The sequence below is a fragment of the Onthophagus taurus genome, chromosome 8, assembly GCF_036711975.1.
Source record: "Onthophagus taurus isolate NC chromosome 8, IU_Otau_3.0, whole genome shotgun sequence".
Taxonomy (NCBI): domain Eukaryota; kingdom Metazoa; phylum Arthropoda; class Insecta; order Coleoptera; family Scarabaeidae; genus Onthophagus; species Onthophagus taurus.
The window spans coordinates 10841964-10860230 of record NC_091973.1 but is presented as its reverse complement, the minus strand read 5'-3'; the positions used below and the strand labels follow the sequence as shown (position 1 = coordinate 10860230).

At 35.2% G+C, this 18267-nt stretch overlaps 1 protein-coding gene across 1 annotated transcript; it reads left to right on the top strand.

The window, feature by feature from the left end:
• Window positions 1-4445: 4445 nt before the first annotated feature.
• LOC111419181 (piggyBac transposable element-derived protein 4-like) lies at window positions 4446-6053 on the top strand. The gene has a single exon (XM_023051953.2). The coding sequence runs from the start codon at window positions 4446-4448 to the stop codon at window positions 6051-6053; it is 1608 nt and encodes a 535-aa protein (XP_022907721.2).
• The last annotated feature ends 12214 nt before the right edge of the window (window positions 6054-18267 follow it).

The following is an 18267-nucleotide window of genomic DNA, read 5'->3' as shown; positions in this document are numbered from 1 at the left end:
TTTAAAGTTTGTTTTTGAGAACACCTACTTTTCATTTAATGATCAAGTTTATTTCAGAAGTTTGATACACCCATGGGTTCACCTATAAGTCCCATTTTAGCTCTTATAGTTATGGACTTTGTTCTTGATGGTGTTATTCCTCAGTTAGAGTTTGAATTACCGTTCATTAAAAAATTTGTTGATGATATTATCACTAGTGTTCCCAGGGATGGTGCTTATCACATTTTGACAGTCTTTAATTCGTTTAATAGTAACATTCAATTCACTGTTGAGACGAAAAAGGATAAGTTTGTTCCGTTCCTTGATTGTAAGGTTATTCGCGAGAACACCTCTATAGTCATTGACTGGTACACCAAGCCTACATATTCGGGTCGTTACATTAACTTTTATTCAAGTCATTCGTTTAATCATAAGATCAATACTCTGGTGGGAATGAAATACAGAATTCTGAAAATTTGCAATACTAAATTTCAAACTGAAGCTCTTGCTAAACTTAAGAAAGTTTTTATCAATAATGGTTTTCCTTTGAGGATTATCAATAAGGTTCTGTTTTCCAGTTCCACCCTGAGTGATATTGGTGTGGCTCCTAGTATTTTTGATGCTGTTTCGGTACAACCTACAAAGTATAGTAAAATTATGAAAGTTGATGGTCTTTCTAAAAAATTAATTAATATCTTAAAAGTATACTTACCTGAAGATAGAAGACTTGTTGAATATTACCCGTTAAAAATTAAGAACTTTTTTTCTAAAGTGAAGAATTCCGACCCTTTGCTTTACAAATCGAACGTCATCTATCAGATTGATTGTAAGGAGTGTACCGGTTGTTATATTGGTGTTACTGGTCAATGGTTGAAGAGACGTATTAGCTCGCATAAAAGCGATTTTAACACTAAAAAAACTTAATGTGCCTTAGCTAATCATATGGTTACTTGTAATCATAATTTTGATTATGATTACTTTGAAAACCCTGTCATTCTTGACAGTGATGCGAATTACTTATTATTTTTGGAAATGTATCAAATCAATTTGAGTGAAAATACGGTTAATTTTAAGACGGATACCAGTAATTTAAGTAACATTTCCTCTTTTTTATTTCACTGGGATAGAACCAGAAAGGAGATTAATGTAAATCCTACAGATAGCGATTCACTAACATTTTAATTTATAATTTGACTTTCAATTTTAATTTGTTTGTTTTAAGTTAATATTAAAAAATTTTTTTTTGTTTCTGTTTGTTAAGTTCAAATTTTAAAATTGGCGGTTTTTGTTTATTTTTGTTCATGCGCGTTAGACGTTTGGGATTGGTGGATGATGCGCAGATGCAAAATTGTTTAACCGGTTCAAAAAAATGTTTTCTCGACGCATTTATCGTTTCATACACGTTTTAAGTTCTTAACTTTCATCCATTTTGTAATAGTCAAATGATTGTGGCTTTTTTGGTCTTAATGAGTAGTCAAGAATTGTTTTGATGGACTTCAACTACCCCGATTTAATTTAACTATGATGTAAGTAAATTTAAAAGTTGTTTTTTCATGTTAGTAACTTCGCTGGTTTTTTCTAGTAATTGCCTGTAGAAGAAACAATAAAGTTTCGAAATATTGCAAGTAATAAGTTAGTTACTTTTTGTGTCTGATCCACTAATCCTACCGTATATGTCTATAGATAAATCTACAGCAATATGACCTCGAAGTAAGGTGTACAAAACAACAACAAAATCCATTCCCTAAATCCAAGATGCCACAATATATTTTTCCTATTTCAAATAAAAAATATATCTTGGTGTATTATATAAAATATTCATTCATCCTTTCAATAAATTCATTGATACAACACGTACGACGTTTTGACGAGACGTCAAAACTGAATTACTAATTTAATTTTAATTAAGTTTTAATGATTGTGTTGGGAAAGTAAAAAGCTATTAACTTCCCCACATAAGGTATAAACCAAGAGTGAGTTATACCTGGCAGACGCTTTATCGAGTAGCACATTTGATGATAAGAAGTTTGAATTATTGGAAAGTGAGATCAACATGGAAATTGACAGGATTGACTATTTAAGCATTAGTCCTAGAATCCCGTAAAGATAAAGAATTAAAAGAGTTGAAACCTATAATTAAACAAGGTTGGCCCAACGAAAAATTCAAAATTAATGACAATTTAAAAAAAATTTGGAAAATTGGACACGGAATCACTGAACATAAAGGACTGTTATTAAAAGGTAATCAAATTATAATACCAAATTCGTTAAAAACAGAAATTGCAGAAAAGTTAAAAGCATTATGGCCATGTGGGCATTACTAAAACAATATTAAAAGCTCAAGAACTACTATACTGGCCTGTTATGAATCAACAATTAACCGATTTGATTAGAAAATGTTCAACGTGTGGTAAATTTTCAAATAGCAATATAAAAGAAAAACACGTTAATAAAGAAATACCAAATAGGCAGATTGTGGCAACGGATTAGCTTCATTTTAAAGGAATACAGTTTCTATTATTTATTGATGCATATTCAAAGTATCCTGAACTAATGAGTATGGATAGTAATACTACTCATAATAACATTATTCAAAATTTTAAAAGTATTTTTGTGAGTTATGGCAAGCCAGATATTTTATATACTGACAATGGTCTACAATTTGTAAACAAGCATTTTAAGAAATTTATATACGATTGGCAAATAAAGCATAAAACAAGTTCACCGAGCTATCCACAATCAAATGGCCTTATTGAAAGGCATGTTCAAACCATAAAATAGATCTTAAAAAAATCTGATGAAGACAATACTGATATGTATTTAGCATTGATGCAGTGCTAGTGGCATATAGGGCAACACCCTTAGATAACAAAATGCCTTCACCAGCGGAAATTTTATTTTCTAGGAAAATTAAAACGCAAGTGCAAAATAATTTCAAACAACATCTAAAACATAAAGAAAATATATAACAATCACATTATAATAGAGGAGCAAAGGATCTCAAGAGATTAGAGAAAGGAGGAGAAGTAGTGCGAGTAGAAGATGGAACATGGACGGCAGGAAAAGTAGTAAAAGTAGACAAGAACTTATCATATTCTGACGGACGACAACAGAACTCTGATAAGAAATAGAAAATTCCTTAAGTATTACGAAAGTCAAAATGTGATATCCAGACCTGAATAGTATTATGATATTTGGGAACATTACATCTCCGAAGAGCATTGTAAAACAACAAAGGACAACAATCAAACACTCAAATGACAATAATGACATAACTCAAACTAAATCTTATAAAAGAGATAAAATTGAGCAATCAACTAATTATATACGCCCGAAGCGGTCAATAAAACCACCAAAGTATTTAACAGATTATGTACAGTAGTTTTTAAATGTAGCTTTAGTTTAATTTGTTTATTTTTAAGGAACGAAGAAAGGGGGATGTTGTATGAATAGCGTAGTGTGGCGCCATCTAGTAAATAACATGTTAGTTAAGTGCGTTAGTTAAGCCGGTTAAGCGTGTAAGGACTTGGGGGGAAGCAGTTGATCGAAGACCACAGTCGCTGATGTAATCCACTTGTGTTGGTTCTTAAATAAAGATTTTTATAGTAATAATTTGTGTATTAATAATATAATACAACATAAATCGCTAAAATTCTCAAAAAAATAATGATCGACTTAAAAGCTTTACATCAAAAAGAGGTAGTTTGAAGGCGCGTTTCACATCATTTCAAAGGCACTTCAACAAGTTCCAAGAAAATGTTAGCGAGATTCAATTAGAAAATCTCGATACCCGAATGAACAATATTATTCCGATCTTAGACAATTTTTACGATATTCAAAACAAGATTAAGTGCCTTGCTGATGAAACTCAAGGAGAAATTGAAGAACGCGAAACGTTTGAAGACATTTATTTTGATTTGATAAGTAGAGCTAAACAAATATAGAAACAAAGTGAGGTAAAACATGATAAACAATCACAGTCTCGAATTGAACTTGATACAAACATAAATATTCCCCCAAGTTCTTCCAAATTGATCAGTTACGTTACCAACAATCAATTTGCCAACATTTGACGGTACATTTAGTCACTGGCGCGAATATTACGATGCTTTCACATCTTTGATTCATTTAACCCTAGAATACTGGACATTCGTAAATTTTACGACGCTCATCAAACTTCGTTAAGATGCGGATACTTCCGGTTCACACACCGTCGCGCGCTTCTAGGTACCTTTTCATTTAGTTGTGAACTGGTCAGTGCTGGCTGCAGTTGCTGTATAGTTTGTAGCTAAATAGGGTATTTTGTAATCGCGTCGTAAATTTTACGAAACTCCAGTATCTACGTATAGTTTCTTAATAACGTTCTGCATTCAAATACAGGGTTAGTGCGTACAGTTTGAGAGGTAAATTACTTTATTTGACACGTTAAAATGTTTCAGTAAGGTTTGTGCTTTGTTTTTAGAAAAATGTTTAAACAGCCCTTAACCCAAACAGAAATAGAAGAAGAAATACGGCGTATAATGTGCGGAGAAGACAGTGGGAGCGATTGGGAGGAGGACAACCTTGAACCGGAACCAGAAGATTCAGATGATGAAAGCGATGACGATAATATTGTTATTGCACCAGAAACTCCAGTCTGCATCCCTCAGCGTAATTTATTTCAAGATCCTCCAACTGCAGCTCGAGAACAAACACCTACAGAAGGCGAAGAATCCGAAACCAACATTCTCGAAGTTTGCTCTTCCTTACATCAGTACCTTATAAAACCAAATAAAACTTCTTTGACAGGAAAGAATGGCCATAAATGGTCAGCGACAGTACCTGCGAAGTGTAAAAGAACTGCAGCAAGAAACATTATTCATTTTATACCTGGTCCTAAAGGAAATACCAACAATTATTCCATGTTTGATGAATATTTCCTGCATTTCTTCTCAAATGACATATTGGACATTATACTTCAGCATACAAATGCAGAAATTGCTAGACGAGCGCAAAAGTATCAGAGTCATGCCAATATATCTGAAATTACAAAAAACGAATTAAAAGCCCTCTTTGCAATTTTGATAATGTCTGCAGCGAACAAAGATAATCATTTGTCGATGAAACACATGTTTAATACCAACATATCCGGAAAATTTTACAGAGCTTGTATGAGTGGTGAACGTTTTTCTTTCCTACTAAATTGTCTTAGATTCGATAATAAAGAAACGAGGCAAGAGAGGGTGCTGAAAGATCCGTTGGCGCACATTCGTGAAATATGGGATATTTTTATAACAACATGCAGGAGTTCATATACACCGTCGTCATACCTGACTATCGATGAACAATTGGTTGGATTTCGTGGACGTTGTCCATTTAAAATTTATATTCCAAATAAGCCGTCCAAGTACGGTATAAAGATTGTCATGCTATGCGATTCTTCGTCCAAGTACATGATCGATGCTGATCCTTATCTGGGAAAATTAACAAAGAGAAATGGTTTGCCACTGGCTTCATACTACGTCAAGGAACTGACTAAATCAGTCCATGGTAGTAATAGAAACGTTACCATGGATAACTGGTTTACGTCAGTCCCTTTAGCTGATGAGTTACTAAAAGATCCCTATAAACTTACCATTTTAGGAACTCTTCGCAAAAACAAAAAGGAAATCCCTACGGAATTGTTAAATGTAAAAGGTAGAAACCCAAACACATCTATGTTTTGCTACGTTCGACAGAAAACCTTATTATCATATATGCCAAAAAGACAGAAAATAGTTTTGCTTCTTTCCACTCTTCACGAAGGGGCTGAGATAACAGCAACAGGCAAGCCAGCAATAATACAAAATTATAATCAAACTAAAGGAGGAGTGGACACATTTGATCAAATGTGTTCAAATATGAACTCCTGCCGATGGTTATCTTTTATCTTTTATCTGTTAGGATATGATAAATATTGGAAGCATAAATTCATACGTCATTTATTCTACAAACACACTAAATATGAACAAAAAACCCTTATCCAGGTACCAATATATGTTAGAATTAAGTCATCGTCTTGCAGAACCGTGGATGAGGGACAAGTTGAATACTAATACTTTGCGTAGGGATATTCGCCAAGATATTAGTGCCATTCTCAACATTTCTATTGAAAATGACACACAAGCATGTCAAGATAAGAAACGCAAAATTTGTTTTTATTGTCCTAGTAAAAAGAGGCGTATGACTACGACGTATTGTAACCAATGCAAGCATGCGATATGTGGGGAACACCGAGGAGAAATATGCACTATGTGCGCAAAGTAATAATATATATATACTATATTGCTTCCTATTTTTTATGTTCTTAAAAGTACATTATATGTAATACTATTTTTGTCAACTTTCTAAAATATATGTTTTTTTTTCAAATGTGGAGTTTTGTAAAAAGTCGTAAAAATTACGATAGTCCAGTATTAATGTATGCTTACTACAGTTCAGTATTCTAGGGTTAAATAACAACATACCAGAAGGTAGGAAACTGAATTATTCAAAATCTTCACAGAAAGAAGCCGGAGAACATAGAACCTGCCTACTTGTTACGACTGTTGGAGATTACAGACGAGAATTATGTTATTGCTTGGGATAAAGTAAAAAAGAGATATGATAATAAACGCAAAATAGTTTATACCCATGTTCGAACTTTATTAGATTTATCACCTGTATCACGCGATACCTTGCATGGTCTATAACAATTTTGTTAATTCGATCGGAACGCATGTTGAATGCTTCAAAACCTGGAATCAGCCTGTTGATTCATGGAACGCACTATTAGTATAGTCTCCACTTAGTATAGATTTTTTTGGTTTCTTTTATGACTTAATTGCAGTCATATAACGAACAAAGACGGGGTTGTAAACAGGTAGTTGACGAACGCCAAACTCTGGCGTGAGTTGTTCAGATCCGCATTAACGGAAATTACAAAAACATAATATTTAAAAACTTGAATATGATTACTTTGCGTGAAAATACAACAATTTATTTAAAATTTGTATTTTTCGAATGTAGTACTCTAAGTACTGTTTAAGCGTTTTTTCTTTTTTTTTAAGGCGTAAATAATTCTTTAATTCAATATTGGTATTAAAAGCATTGGATTTCGTTATATGACACTTGATGAAAGTGCTCATATTATCGAAACTCCGCGACTAAGAACATGGAGATCGAACTTTATACAAAAAATCAGAGAATATCGTGAAGAGAAGCGGGACATAATTTATCTGGATGAAATTTGGTGTAAAACTCACAATGTATTAAAAAAAGGTTTATCCGATGGAAGTCAGAAATGCGCACTGGCAACTCCATGTTCAAGAGGGAAGCGTGTGATTATTTTTCATGCAGGCGGAGAAAATGGTTTCACAAAAAAATGCCCAGTTAGTGTCTGCAAAAAACATCAGACATTGCTCTGCTGATTACCATCAAGATATGGATTGTTTGAAAGCTGGTTTCAAAACCAGTTATTGAAGAATTTAAAACCAAATTCGATAGTAGTGCTCGATAATGTCAGTTACCACTCCCGCATTAAAAATCCCAAACCATCAAAAAGGCACAAGAAGCAGTATATTTTAAATTATATGAAAGAAAATAACATTGCTATACCAGAAGGAAAAATAACTAAAGATAAATTATTAGAAAAAGTTAATGAAAATAATAATAATAATTGATGACATGGCAAAAAATGCATTGCGTCTTAAATCCTATAGAATTAATCTGGGGCAAATTAAAGAGGAACATAAGAAAACACAATACAACTCCGAAGATAAGTGCCAAAGTTGTATATAATATTTCATTCGAATTGTGGTCGCAGTGCGTAAAACACGTGAAAGATGTCGAAGATTCGTATGTGTTGCCACATGTACAGCATTTTATTATTTGTGTTGATGATTCTTCTGATGACCACAACTTAGAATGCGCGGAAAGTGACAACTGTTATGACACTGATGAAGAATCTTGAATTAACGACAATCGACTGTTAGAAATGTCATATTTAAATAAAATAAAAAAAGAAATACGTCCCTGGACCTTCAAGGGCCTATCATAAATCACGACCAGGTACTTTTTCGGGGTGATAATTACTGCCGCTACTGTTACTGAGGGTCATAAAAACCATCAGAAAAATTGGAGATTATTTTGTTATCAAAACTTGATATATACAGGTGTATCTGAATGACGTTCCCAAACTTCAGGGGGTGATTCTTTAGCAAATTTTAAGGGTACTTTTTTATATGAACTATGAGTGACTTCGACTCCCCTGAGGAGCAAAAATTCAAAAATGGCGGAAAATTTTGATTTAACTTTTTTTTCTCGAGAACTAGAGAACTAAAAACGCCAGGAAAATGAAATTTGGGGAATAAATTTAGCTCATAATAGCGTTTCTAGCTTATTTGTTTGCCTAGATTTTTTTATAAAGGTGATAAACACAAATTCTTAGGTCAACTTTGATCGCTCATAGCTTGAAAACAAAAGAGTTGCGACCCTATGTTTATATAAAAAAACTTGTGTTATTTTGGAAAATACTACATCCTAGTAAAGTTTCCCGATTAAAAACTGAACCACCCTGTAAACAAATAAAGAATGGAAAGCACGAATAAATAAGAGAACTTCAAACCACGATCACATTCCAACTGCTTTTGAGTTGATAGAATTCTTAAATGGGAACGTAAATACTTTAGACGTAATATCATTAAAACAATCAGATAGTTCTAAGATACCACCAAATATATTCAATTAAAACTAAACAACAGAATCATTTACAACCATTCACAACATTTATATTATTTATCAAGGTGATAATCAACAACTGTGAAACTTTCTCCAAATTAAGTAGTCACGAAAGAAATGTTAAAGCTAGAGATTTAAGATTATGCATCAATTGTTTGAAAAGGGGTCATTACGTTCAGAATTGCCAATCTAGAAACAAATGTAAATTATCTTCCAAAGAACATTACAGTTTGCTTCATTTAGCTCCTCAATCTAATACTCCAAAGGCAACATGCAACCGAACGATCGCAAATTATTCATCAAGAATCATAAATCGCCAGTCTCGACGGCCACTTTTATATAGTATATCTACATTCCCGATGTCAAAACGACTTCAACACTGTAAATTTCACTCATATGCTGCCGACACCCAGATTTACTACTCGTTCCCACTTGTAGATTTTCAGTGTGCAATGAATTTTATAAATAATGCACATTAATAATAATAAAACGACAGCTATTGTGTTTGGATCGGACGACGCCCGCGCGCGTCTAGGTCAGATGGACTTGGTTATAGACGAGCAACAAATTGAGTTTCGGGCATTGGTAAGGAATCTGGGTGTTGTAATGGACAGCCGATTAAATTTTACAGAGCACATTAATTTCACCATGTAAAAAGCCTTCACTGCTTTAAAAGTACTTTTTAACGATAGATTTTCTTTGAATCAGAATACGAAAAAGTATCTTTGCGATATATTAGTGTTGTCTAGATTTAATTATTGTGATACTGTGTATGGTACTTTTCTATCGGTGGCGAATGCGGGTAGAGTACAGAGGTTACAAAAATCATGTCTGAGATTGATATACAGTATAAGATCCCGACAACCTATTTCCTTCAAATTAAAAGAAGCAAATTGGTTGAATATGGAAAATCGGCGATTATTACATAGCTTAAGTTTATATCACAAAATCATCACCACCAAATCGCCACCCAGACTGATATACAGAATCTTAATCTTAGACATCGGAATGTACTCGAAATACCTAGCCATAGAACCGAACTCTTTAAGAGTTGTTTCTCATATGAAATAGTCTTTAATTATAGTTCCCTCTCATTGGAAATTAAGAACTCTACGACGAAAATGTAAAATCAAATATAAAACATACCTCTGTGCTCGGTCCGGATTCTGCATGTGATCTTCTTTCCTTCATTTAGCTGTTTTCCCTGCCAGACAACCATCAGGTTTCTACTTCATTGATGCTGCCCCAATTTTAAATTATTTTCATTTTTTTTTCTCTTTTTATCAATTCACTACACAAAAATTTTTCAAAGTTCAAACTCTTGCTTTTCGTGAATGTGGCTGATTTATTGGAAAAGTGGTATTATACTTTATTAACTATAGGATTTTAACTTTCTTTTGTTTTATATATGTAGGGTTCACGTTTTATTTAATTTATTTCTAGGGGTGTTTTTAAAAAACGTTCACTTCATAATAAAATAATGTTTATTTAAATCATTTCTAGGGGTACACTTTAAAACTTATAATTTGTAATAAAAGAATGTTAACACGATCGTAATGCTTTAAAAATACGATTGTTGCTCTTCGGGATCTCAGAGGCAACTGTGTCGACGGATCGATCTTCTTATTCGTTAGCGCTTTCATGGGGGAATCCCACATATATATATTTTTTATTGTTCTCTCAAATCCAACAATTATGTCCGAAGAAATTTTCAAAACGTTAGGAATTCAATGGAATACAAACACTGACAAGCTGACATATACCCGTGCAGATTTGAAACATACCATGCTAATCACGAAAAGAACAATTTTATGACAAATAGCAAAGTTATTCGATCCATTAGGTCTTATATAAGAGCTATAGCATGCAACTACTGAAGAATATTTTTAGACATATTCACAAAATGCAATTACCGAAATTCAGTCCACAAGCGACCCAGTCACATGGTTCCACGTAAAGTCACAACATAATCCTGCAAATTTGTTATCAAGAGGAACGTATAAAACAATTTAATAAACAACGACCTCTGGTGGCATGGTCCTACGTGGCTAAAGGAAGGATGTAACATCTATTCTCAGTACTCTGTACACGGTACACGTGTTTTCTTTCGCTACGTTAATTAATTGCCTTTTGCCGAGTTTTTTGGCCGATTTTCTTCGCTCTTTGCTCACCTAGTATCCGTATAGACTTTCAGAGTGTTCTGAAGTGGTCGATTTGTTAATTTTACCAGTAATTTACCTATAAATTATAACATTTTTAATTCCGTTATTGTCGTTTCGCAAAAAGTGGTCATGACAATGTGCAGACGATGTAATCGTGTGGTGGGGAGTTTGGGTTCCACACCAAATGCATTGATCCGGAGGAGATGTTGGAGTCTCCAGATGCGTAGACATTTCATGATTGCAGATCAAGAGAGCGAGGTGCTATTTCTTGCAAATTATGTGGGTCTACTTCGGCGACTCCGTCCTGTCCGGCTATTACCTTGGAATCCGTCTACGAGATGGTTAAAGAGATGCGATCCGAGTTGTGTTGTAAAAACAGCTAACTTCTTCAATCGGTCGACTTCTGTAGCGGCCGTATATCAGATTTTAAACAAGTTACGAAAGAGCTAAATGATAAAATAAAAATTATTGATAAATTAACAGCCGAAAACTTACAATTGCGTGACCGGGTGTCTGATCTTACAGCTCGAGTTGATGATATGGAACAATATTCCCGCCGGAACAATTTAGAGATACAGGGTGTTCTTGAAAAGAATACCGAAAATTTGTTGGATGCCGTTGCTGCTCATGTGGGGTGTGATATTTTGCGTGGGGATGTAGACGGCATTTATCGTGTTCCTCATATCAACCGTGACAATTCAAATCCAAGGTCCATCGTAGCGCGTTTTTGTGGTCGTCTTAAAAGGTATTCATTCCTCGCAGCCTGCATCCAGAAGAGAAAATCCTTGCCTTCGGGATCACCACCGTGCATGAAGATTGCGTCGGTAAAAGATGAACGAACGCTTACTTCTAAGAACAAGTCGCTTTTTTCGCGTGGTAAAGAAAAAAATTACAAATATATATGGACCCGCGATTGTAAAATTTTTGTACGATAGACCGACAGTTCCTCTTTGATTCAGATAGAGAACGAGAGGAATATTTCGCGTATGTAAACTATTAGGTCAATTTGTTGTAATTTTTAAACGCCATGCATTCATTTTCTTTTTATTATCAGAATGTGCGCAGTATTCGTGGCAGACTACCGATTGTATTCAATAACTCATTAAATGTCGACTTTGATGTGATATGCTCAGCGGAAACTTGGCTCCACCCCGGAATTTTTTCAGCTAGAATTCTGCCTGACTCGTATGTTGTTATAAATAAGTACTACATAATACTACATACTATATTAATAATACTAAACAAATGTCCATCACGTTGTTACTTTTTAATTAACAACAAAGACGTAATGGATTAGTACGTGACAAAAATGAAAGAGGCATTTTCATATAGCAAGACAAGCTATCGCAGAACAGGAAGTTAAACATAACTGTTATAATTTTCTCAATGGAAACAATTCCGTAAATGGGTGGTCAAAAGCCATACCAAGAAGAGTCTTGTACTTATTGTCTTTGAAATTCAGAAGGACGAGAATTTTATGAAAGTCATTCGTTGAAAGATTCCACAGGTAAAGTTTCATGTCCGGTTTTGATAGCGTTGAAGTGTCCGTATTGTTATGCAGACAGTGATTGTGCTCATACTAGAAAGTATTGCCCAATGTATAAATGAAACACTACCAGAACTTAGAAGGTTGGCTAATAGCACGTTGGGATCAGCTAGTAACACAAGTAATGTAACTAACTTGGGATCTGTTTAAGAGTTGCCTTGCAGATAACCTAACTAGTGTCATCGCTACCGTGTGATCAAATTGAAATAGCAACGGTGTAGATCTTTGTGGCAATTCGTTAGTAGCAGTCCACTGATGGTGAAAAGTAATAATCGGGGCACACTCTGGTGTCGAATCTCTTAGCTCCGAAAGACAAGAGATGCGGAGGCTTTTTAACCGGACCGAGACATTAGGTAAATCGGGGAAATATAAACAAGCTCTAACGAATTACACTAAAAATATACGTAAGGCAAAAAGAGAGTCTTGGAGGAGGTTCTGTGAGGTAGTGAAAGACACACCCAGCAGTGCAAGAATTCACAAGATTCTCACTAGAGACCCGGCACTCTTGTAAGATGTGTCTTAATGGACTTCATTCCAGCCTCAGCCAATCCGTTAAAATGGCGCCCACCTGATGGATTGAATTTCCAATGAATACCCAAAGTGGTTTCAGTAACATCTGCCAGTTCTTGGAGTTTGCGGCTAGCACCAACAAAATTCGTTCCCTGATCGGAGAATAACATCGAACATTGACCTCGACGGGAAAGAAATCTTCGGAGGGCAGCAATAAATGAAGCTGTAGATAAATAGACTGGGATCCGGGCTCTTGTCATGATGGTGAGAATTGGGAAAGCGAAGTCTATTCCAACAACATTAAATGCTTTGAGTTCAGTCACTCGGAACTTTGGAAGGTCAGCCATGAATGGTGTATACGACCTGGGTTTGGCACGGTAGCATTCGATACATCTTGATAAAACATGGTAGATGGCACTTCGAGGAGGCACAATCCAGTACTGTTGAGCCAATATTGCTGAAAACGTACGAAGTCCAGGATGCAAAAATTTACGGTGAGTTTCTTCTATTATAAGATGAGTTAAACGCGACACTTTTGGTAGTAACACTTGATGTTTTTGATCAAATTGCACATCCGCTTTATGTAACCGACCACCCACCCTGAGTAACCCATCTCGATCTAGGAAAGGAGCTAGTTCACCGATTGGTTTTGGTAGTAATTGGTTTTTGGTGAGAAAGCAAAGGACTTCAGAAAAGTGCTGAGATTGGACGTGCTTTACTAATAAATGAAGAGACTCTTGTAATTCGAAAGAAGATACAACAGAAGAATAAAATCGTTTTTTCTTCTGGGTTCTTTGAATGAAGCGAAGGACATAAGATATGATTCGTTTTATTTTTGATAATGAGGAAAATTTGGTAAGCAAAATATCAAAAATGTGGAAATAAGTTGATCGGGATAAAGCCCCGTGAAGCACAATCAGCTGGGTTTTCATTAGATGGAACATATCTCCAAGATTCTGCGGGTAACACGTCTTGAATATGTGAAACTCTATTGGCGATGAATATTTTCCAATTTCCAGGAATAGAATCAATCCAACGAAGAATGACTTTGGAATCAGACCATGCAGTAATGGATTCAAACTTAATTCCTGATGAAAGAGCATCCTTTATTGTTGAGAGAAAGTCGACGAAAAGTGTAGCTCCACATAATTCCAGTCTTGGAATGGAAATGGTTTTTAATGGTGCTACACGAGACTTTCCACCAATGTAGTAGGTCTTGATGGACTGATCAAAATGTTCACACCGTATATAAGCAACTGTAACATAACCAATAGTAGAAGCATCGCAGAATAAATGGAGTTGGCAAGTGTTATAAGAATCCGATAATATCATACGAGGTAAGTTAAAACTTGATAATTGTTTAATCTTAATTAAACAAAAAAGATTTTTTTTTAATATTAGAAACAAATTAGGAGATAAATTGAAAGTGATAACGCAAGGTTCGAACCGACCCAGTTAGCGGTCGTAACAACACCTGACGAAGCGCTGCAACTCAGCAGGTCCATCGCTCAATTGCCGATTAAGGATCGATATCGGCAGTGCTCAAACAAGAATTGAGGACGCAAAATAATTCTTAATTTAATTTTTGTAAATAAGACACGATTGTTTTGGAATCAATCGCACATTGTAGTTTTAAGGTTTTGTATATAAACTGAAAATTTTTATAATAAAATTTAGTATGAATTAATTATCTACTCGTCTTTACTTCACCACCTTCCTACAACAGATAACCAGGCATAGTCCGGATCTGTTCATGGTCCTTCGACAACAAACCAACGACCTACCCCAACTACTCTACGGCTTAAGCCAAATTGCCGTTACGGAGAGTGAGGCTGCTCTTCGATAGAGCTACCTTTAAAAAAAAATCCTTTTTACACCAACTCAAAAATTTCGTGTCATAATGTCGGAACAAGAGTTGAACAAATATGCAATGCGCCAGCAAGAATTGGGGCAAGAAATCAAGAAACTACAAACAAACATAAAAAAAAGATTCCCAATCAAGAAAAAATTAAAAATACCTTCAACAACGTCGGAAAAGGCTGCAAAAACTATGGATGGAAATCGAAGGAACTCACAATAAGTTGGAAGAATTCGATGCTCCGACTCACGCGTATTTCACCACAAACTATATTACGCAACTAAAGAAACTATAACAAGAGGTTATGAACCAATTGGCGGAGATCCCAAAAGATCAAACCGAGCAATCCCCGGGAGAAGATAGAGAAGAAGAGGAAATCCTTCAAGCAAGGCCGTCCTCAAAAGAAGACAACGAAGACATCGAGCAAGCTCAACGTATCAAGGGACAAGAGGTCCGGATAGAGAAGCTGATGAAACTTCACGCCAAGATTGAGAACGAGCTAAAACTATGAAAATCAAAAAGCACTTACAACTACTTGAAGAAACAAATTCAAGAACAGATGGACAATATCCAAAGATTGGAAGGAGATATTCAGATATTCGAAACCAAGTTCAAATCCAAATACTTCAGAGAAGAAAAATTCTTGAACTGTGAAGAAATATTTCATTCCGTAATGGAACAACTACAGAAGATTACCGCTGAACCTTATGAATCTGTAAGACCTACAACTCAATATCCTATCATTCCTCTCCCAACAATAAAACTGCCCATATTTGATGGATTGTATGAAAACTGGACAACATTCCACGACCTTTACCTTAAATAATCCATTCTAATCAATCCTTAATCAATGTGGAAAAAATGCAGAACTTAAAAACTCATCTGAAAGGGGAACCGAGCAGAATAATACAACATCTCAACATTTCCGAAACAAACTATGATGCCCCATGGGCTTTACTTCAACGTCGATACCAAAATAATCGATCAATTTTGTCCAAGCTACTGGATAAAATACTTGACCTTCCAAAATTATCGATCGAATCATCCGAGAATATCAAAGAACTGCACGACACTACTTCAGAATGCCTACAAGCCATTAGTAATATTGGGCAGAAGCATGAAGTCCTGTGGTCAGCAGAATCTTAGTACGCAAATGGGACAACGACACCAACAAATTATATGAACAATCCCTAAAAGATCCTAACAAGATACAAGAATTTCAAGAACTAATGGAATTACTTCAGACACGATTCCAATCGCTAGAAGCAATTGGCGAAAAAACAAAAGAAATCAAGTACCAACACAACAAACAAAGTACGAACAAAATAAAACATGCAAATATTGCGGAGGAGATCATTACATACATTCCTGTTCCAAATTTCAAGAACTCCCCGGAAAGAAAAGGGAAGAATTTGTGAACACGAAAAATCTATGTCGAAACTGCCTGAGTCACAAATTCACAGGCACATGTAACAGTACGAGAAGAAATTCTCCAGTCCCAGTACCAAAACAACAGCTCACGTTTCTCAAACAAATAAGGAACAAACAAATATTAATATAAACAGCAATTAATATAAATAGCAAAGTTATTCGATTCATTAGGTCTTATATCTTCAATCATACTTATTGCAAAAATCATATTTCAAGAGCTATAGTTACATCAAACGGATATACACATACAACGAATCGAGTTACATACTTTTACATATGCCTCACATATACAGACACAGAGATCAACTTACTAGCTGTAAAATCAAAGGTTGCACCATTGAAAACAATTACACTTCCCAAATTGGAATTATGTGCTGCAGTAGTTGGAGCTCATCTTGCTAAGAAATTCAAATCCACTTTCTTCGCTCTTTGCTCACTTAGTATCCGTATAGACTTTCTAAGTGTTCTGAAGTGGTCGATTTGTTAATTAATAACCAATAATTTACCTATAAATTAATACACTTTTAATTCCATTATTGTCGTTTCGCAAAAAGTGATCATGTCGATATGCGAACGGTGTAATCGTGTGGTGGGAGGAGATCGGGCGTCCAGTGCTTGGTGTGCTGCCTTTGGTTCCACACAAAATGCATTGATCCGGAGGAGACGTTGGAGTCTGTAGATGCGTGGACATGTCATGATTCAAGATCAAGAGAACGAGGCGCTATTTCTCGCAAAGCATGTGGGTCTACTTCGGCGACTCCGTCCTGTCCAGCTATTACCTTCGAATCCGTCTACGAGATGGTTAAAGAGACGCGATCCGAGTTGCGTTGTAAAAAGAGCTAACTTCTTCATTCAGTCGACTTCGGTAGCGGCCGTATATCAGATTTTGAACAAGTTGTGAAAGAGTTAAGGGATAAAATAAAAATTATTGATAAATTAACAGCCGAAAACTTACAATTGCGTGACCGGGTGTCTGATCTTACAGCTCAAGTTGATGATATGGAACAAAATTGCCGCCGGAACAATTTAGAGATCCAGAGTGTTCCTGAAAAGAATAACGAAAATTTGTTGGATGCCGTTGCTGCTCATGTGGGGTATGATATTTCGCGTGAGGATGTAGACGTCATTTATCGTGTTCCTCATATCAACCGTGACAATTCAAATCCAAGGTCCATCGTAGTTCCTCGCAGCCTGCATCCAGAAGAGAAAATCCTAAAGTAAAGAAAAAAATTACAAATATATATGGACCCGCGATTGTAAAATTTTTGTACGGCAGACCGACTGTTCCCCTCTGATTCAGATAGGGAACGAGAGGAATATTTCGCGTATGTAAACTATTAAGTCAATTTGTTGTAATTTATTAAACGCCATGCATTTATTTTCTTTTTATTATCAGAATGTGCGCAGTATTCGTGGCAGACTACCGATTGTTAGCGATCTTAGCGGAAACTTGGCTGCACCCCGGAATTTTTTGAGCTGAAATTCTGCCTGATTCGTATGTTGTTAATACTACACTAATAATACTAAATAAATGTCCATCACGTTGTCACATTTTAATTAACAACAAAGACCAATGGATTATTACGTGACAAAAATGAAAGAGGCATTTTAAAGACAAGCTATCGCAGAACAGGAAGCTAAACATAAGTGGTATAATTTCCTCAATGGAAACAATTCCACCGTAAACGGGTGGTTTCCACCATACCAAGGAAATTCAGAAGGACGAGAATTTTATGAAAGTCATTCGTTGAAAGATTCCACAGGTAAAGTTTCATGCCTGGTTTTGATAGCGTTGAAGTGTCCGTATTGTTATGCAGACAGTGATTGTGCTCATTCTAGAAAGTATTGCCCAATGTATAAATGAAGCACTACCAGAACTTAGGATCAGCTAGTAATCACAAGTAATGAATTTTAATTGTTTAATTTCCGAAGTTATTCATATTCTCTTACTGAATATTCCAGTATTTTTATAAAAGGTTTAACATTGCGTTTTTTATTTCTGTTTCTAAATAAAGTTTTGTGTTTCATTTTTTGATAATTTTAAA

Coding starts and splice junctions, on each gene's coding strand:
- LOC111419181 (XM_023051953.2), top strand. CDS start 4,446: ATGTTTAAACAGCCCTTAACCCAAACAGAAATAGAAGAAGAAATACGG.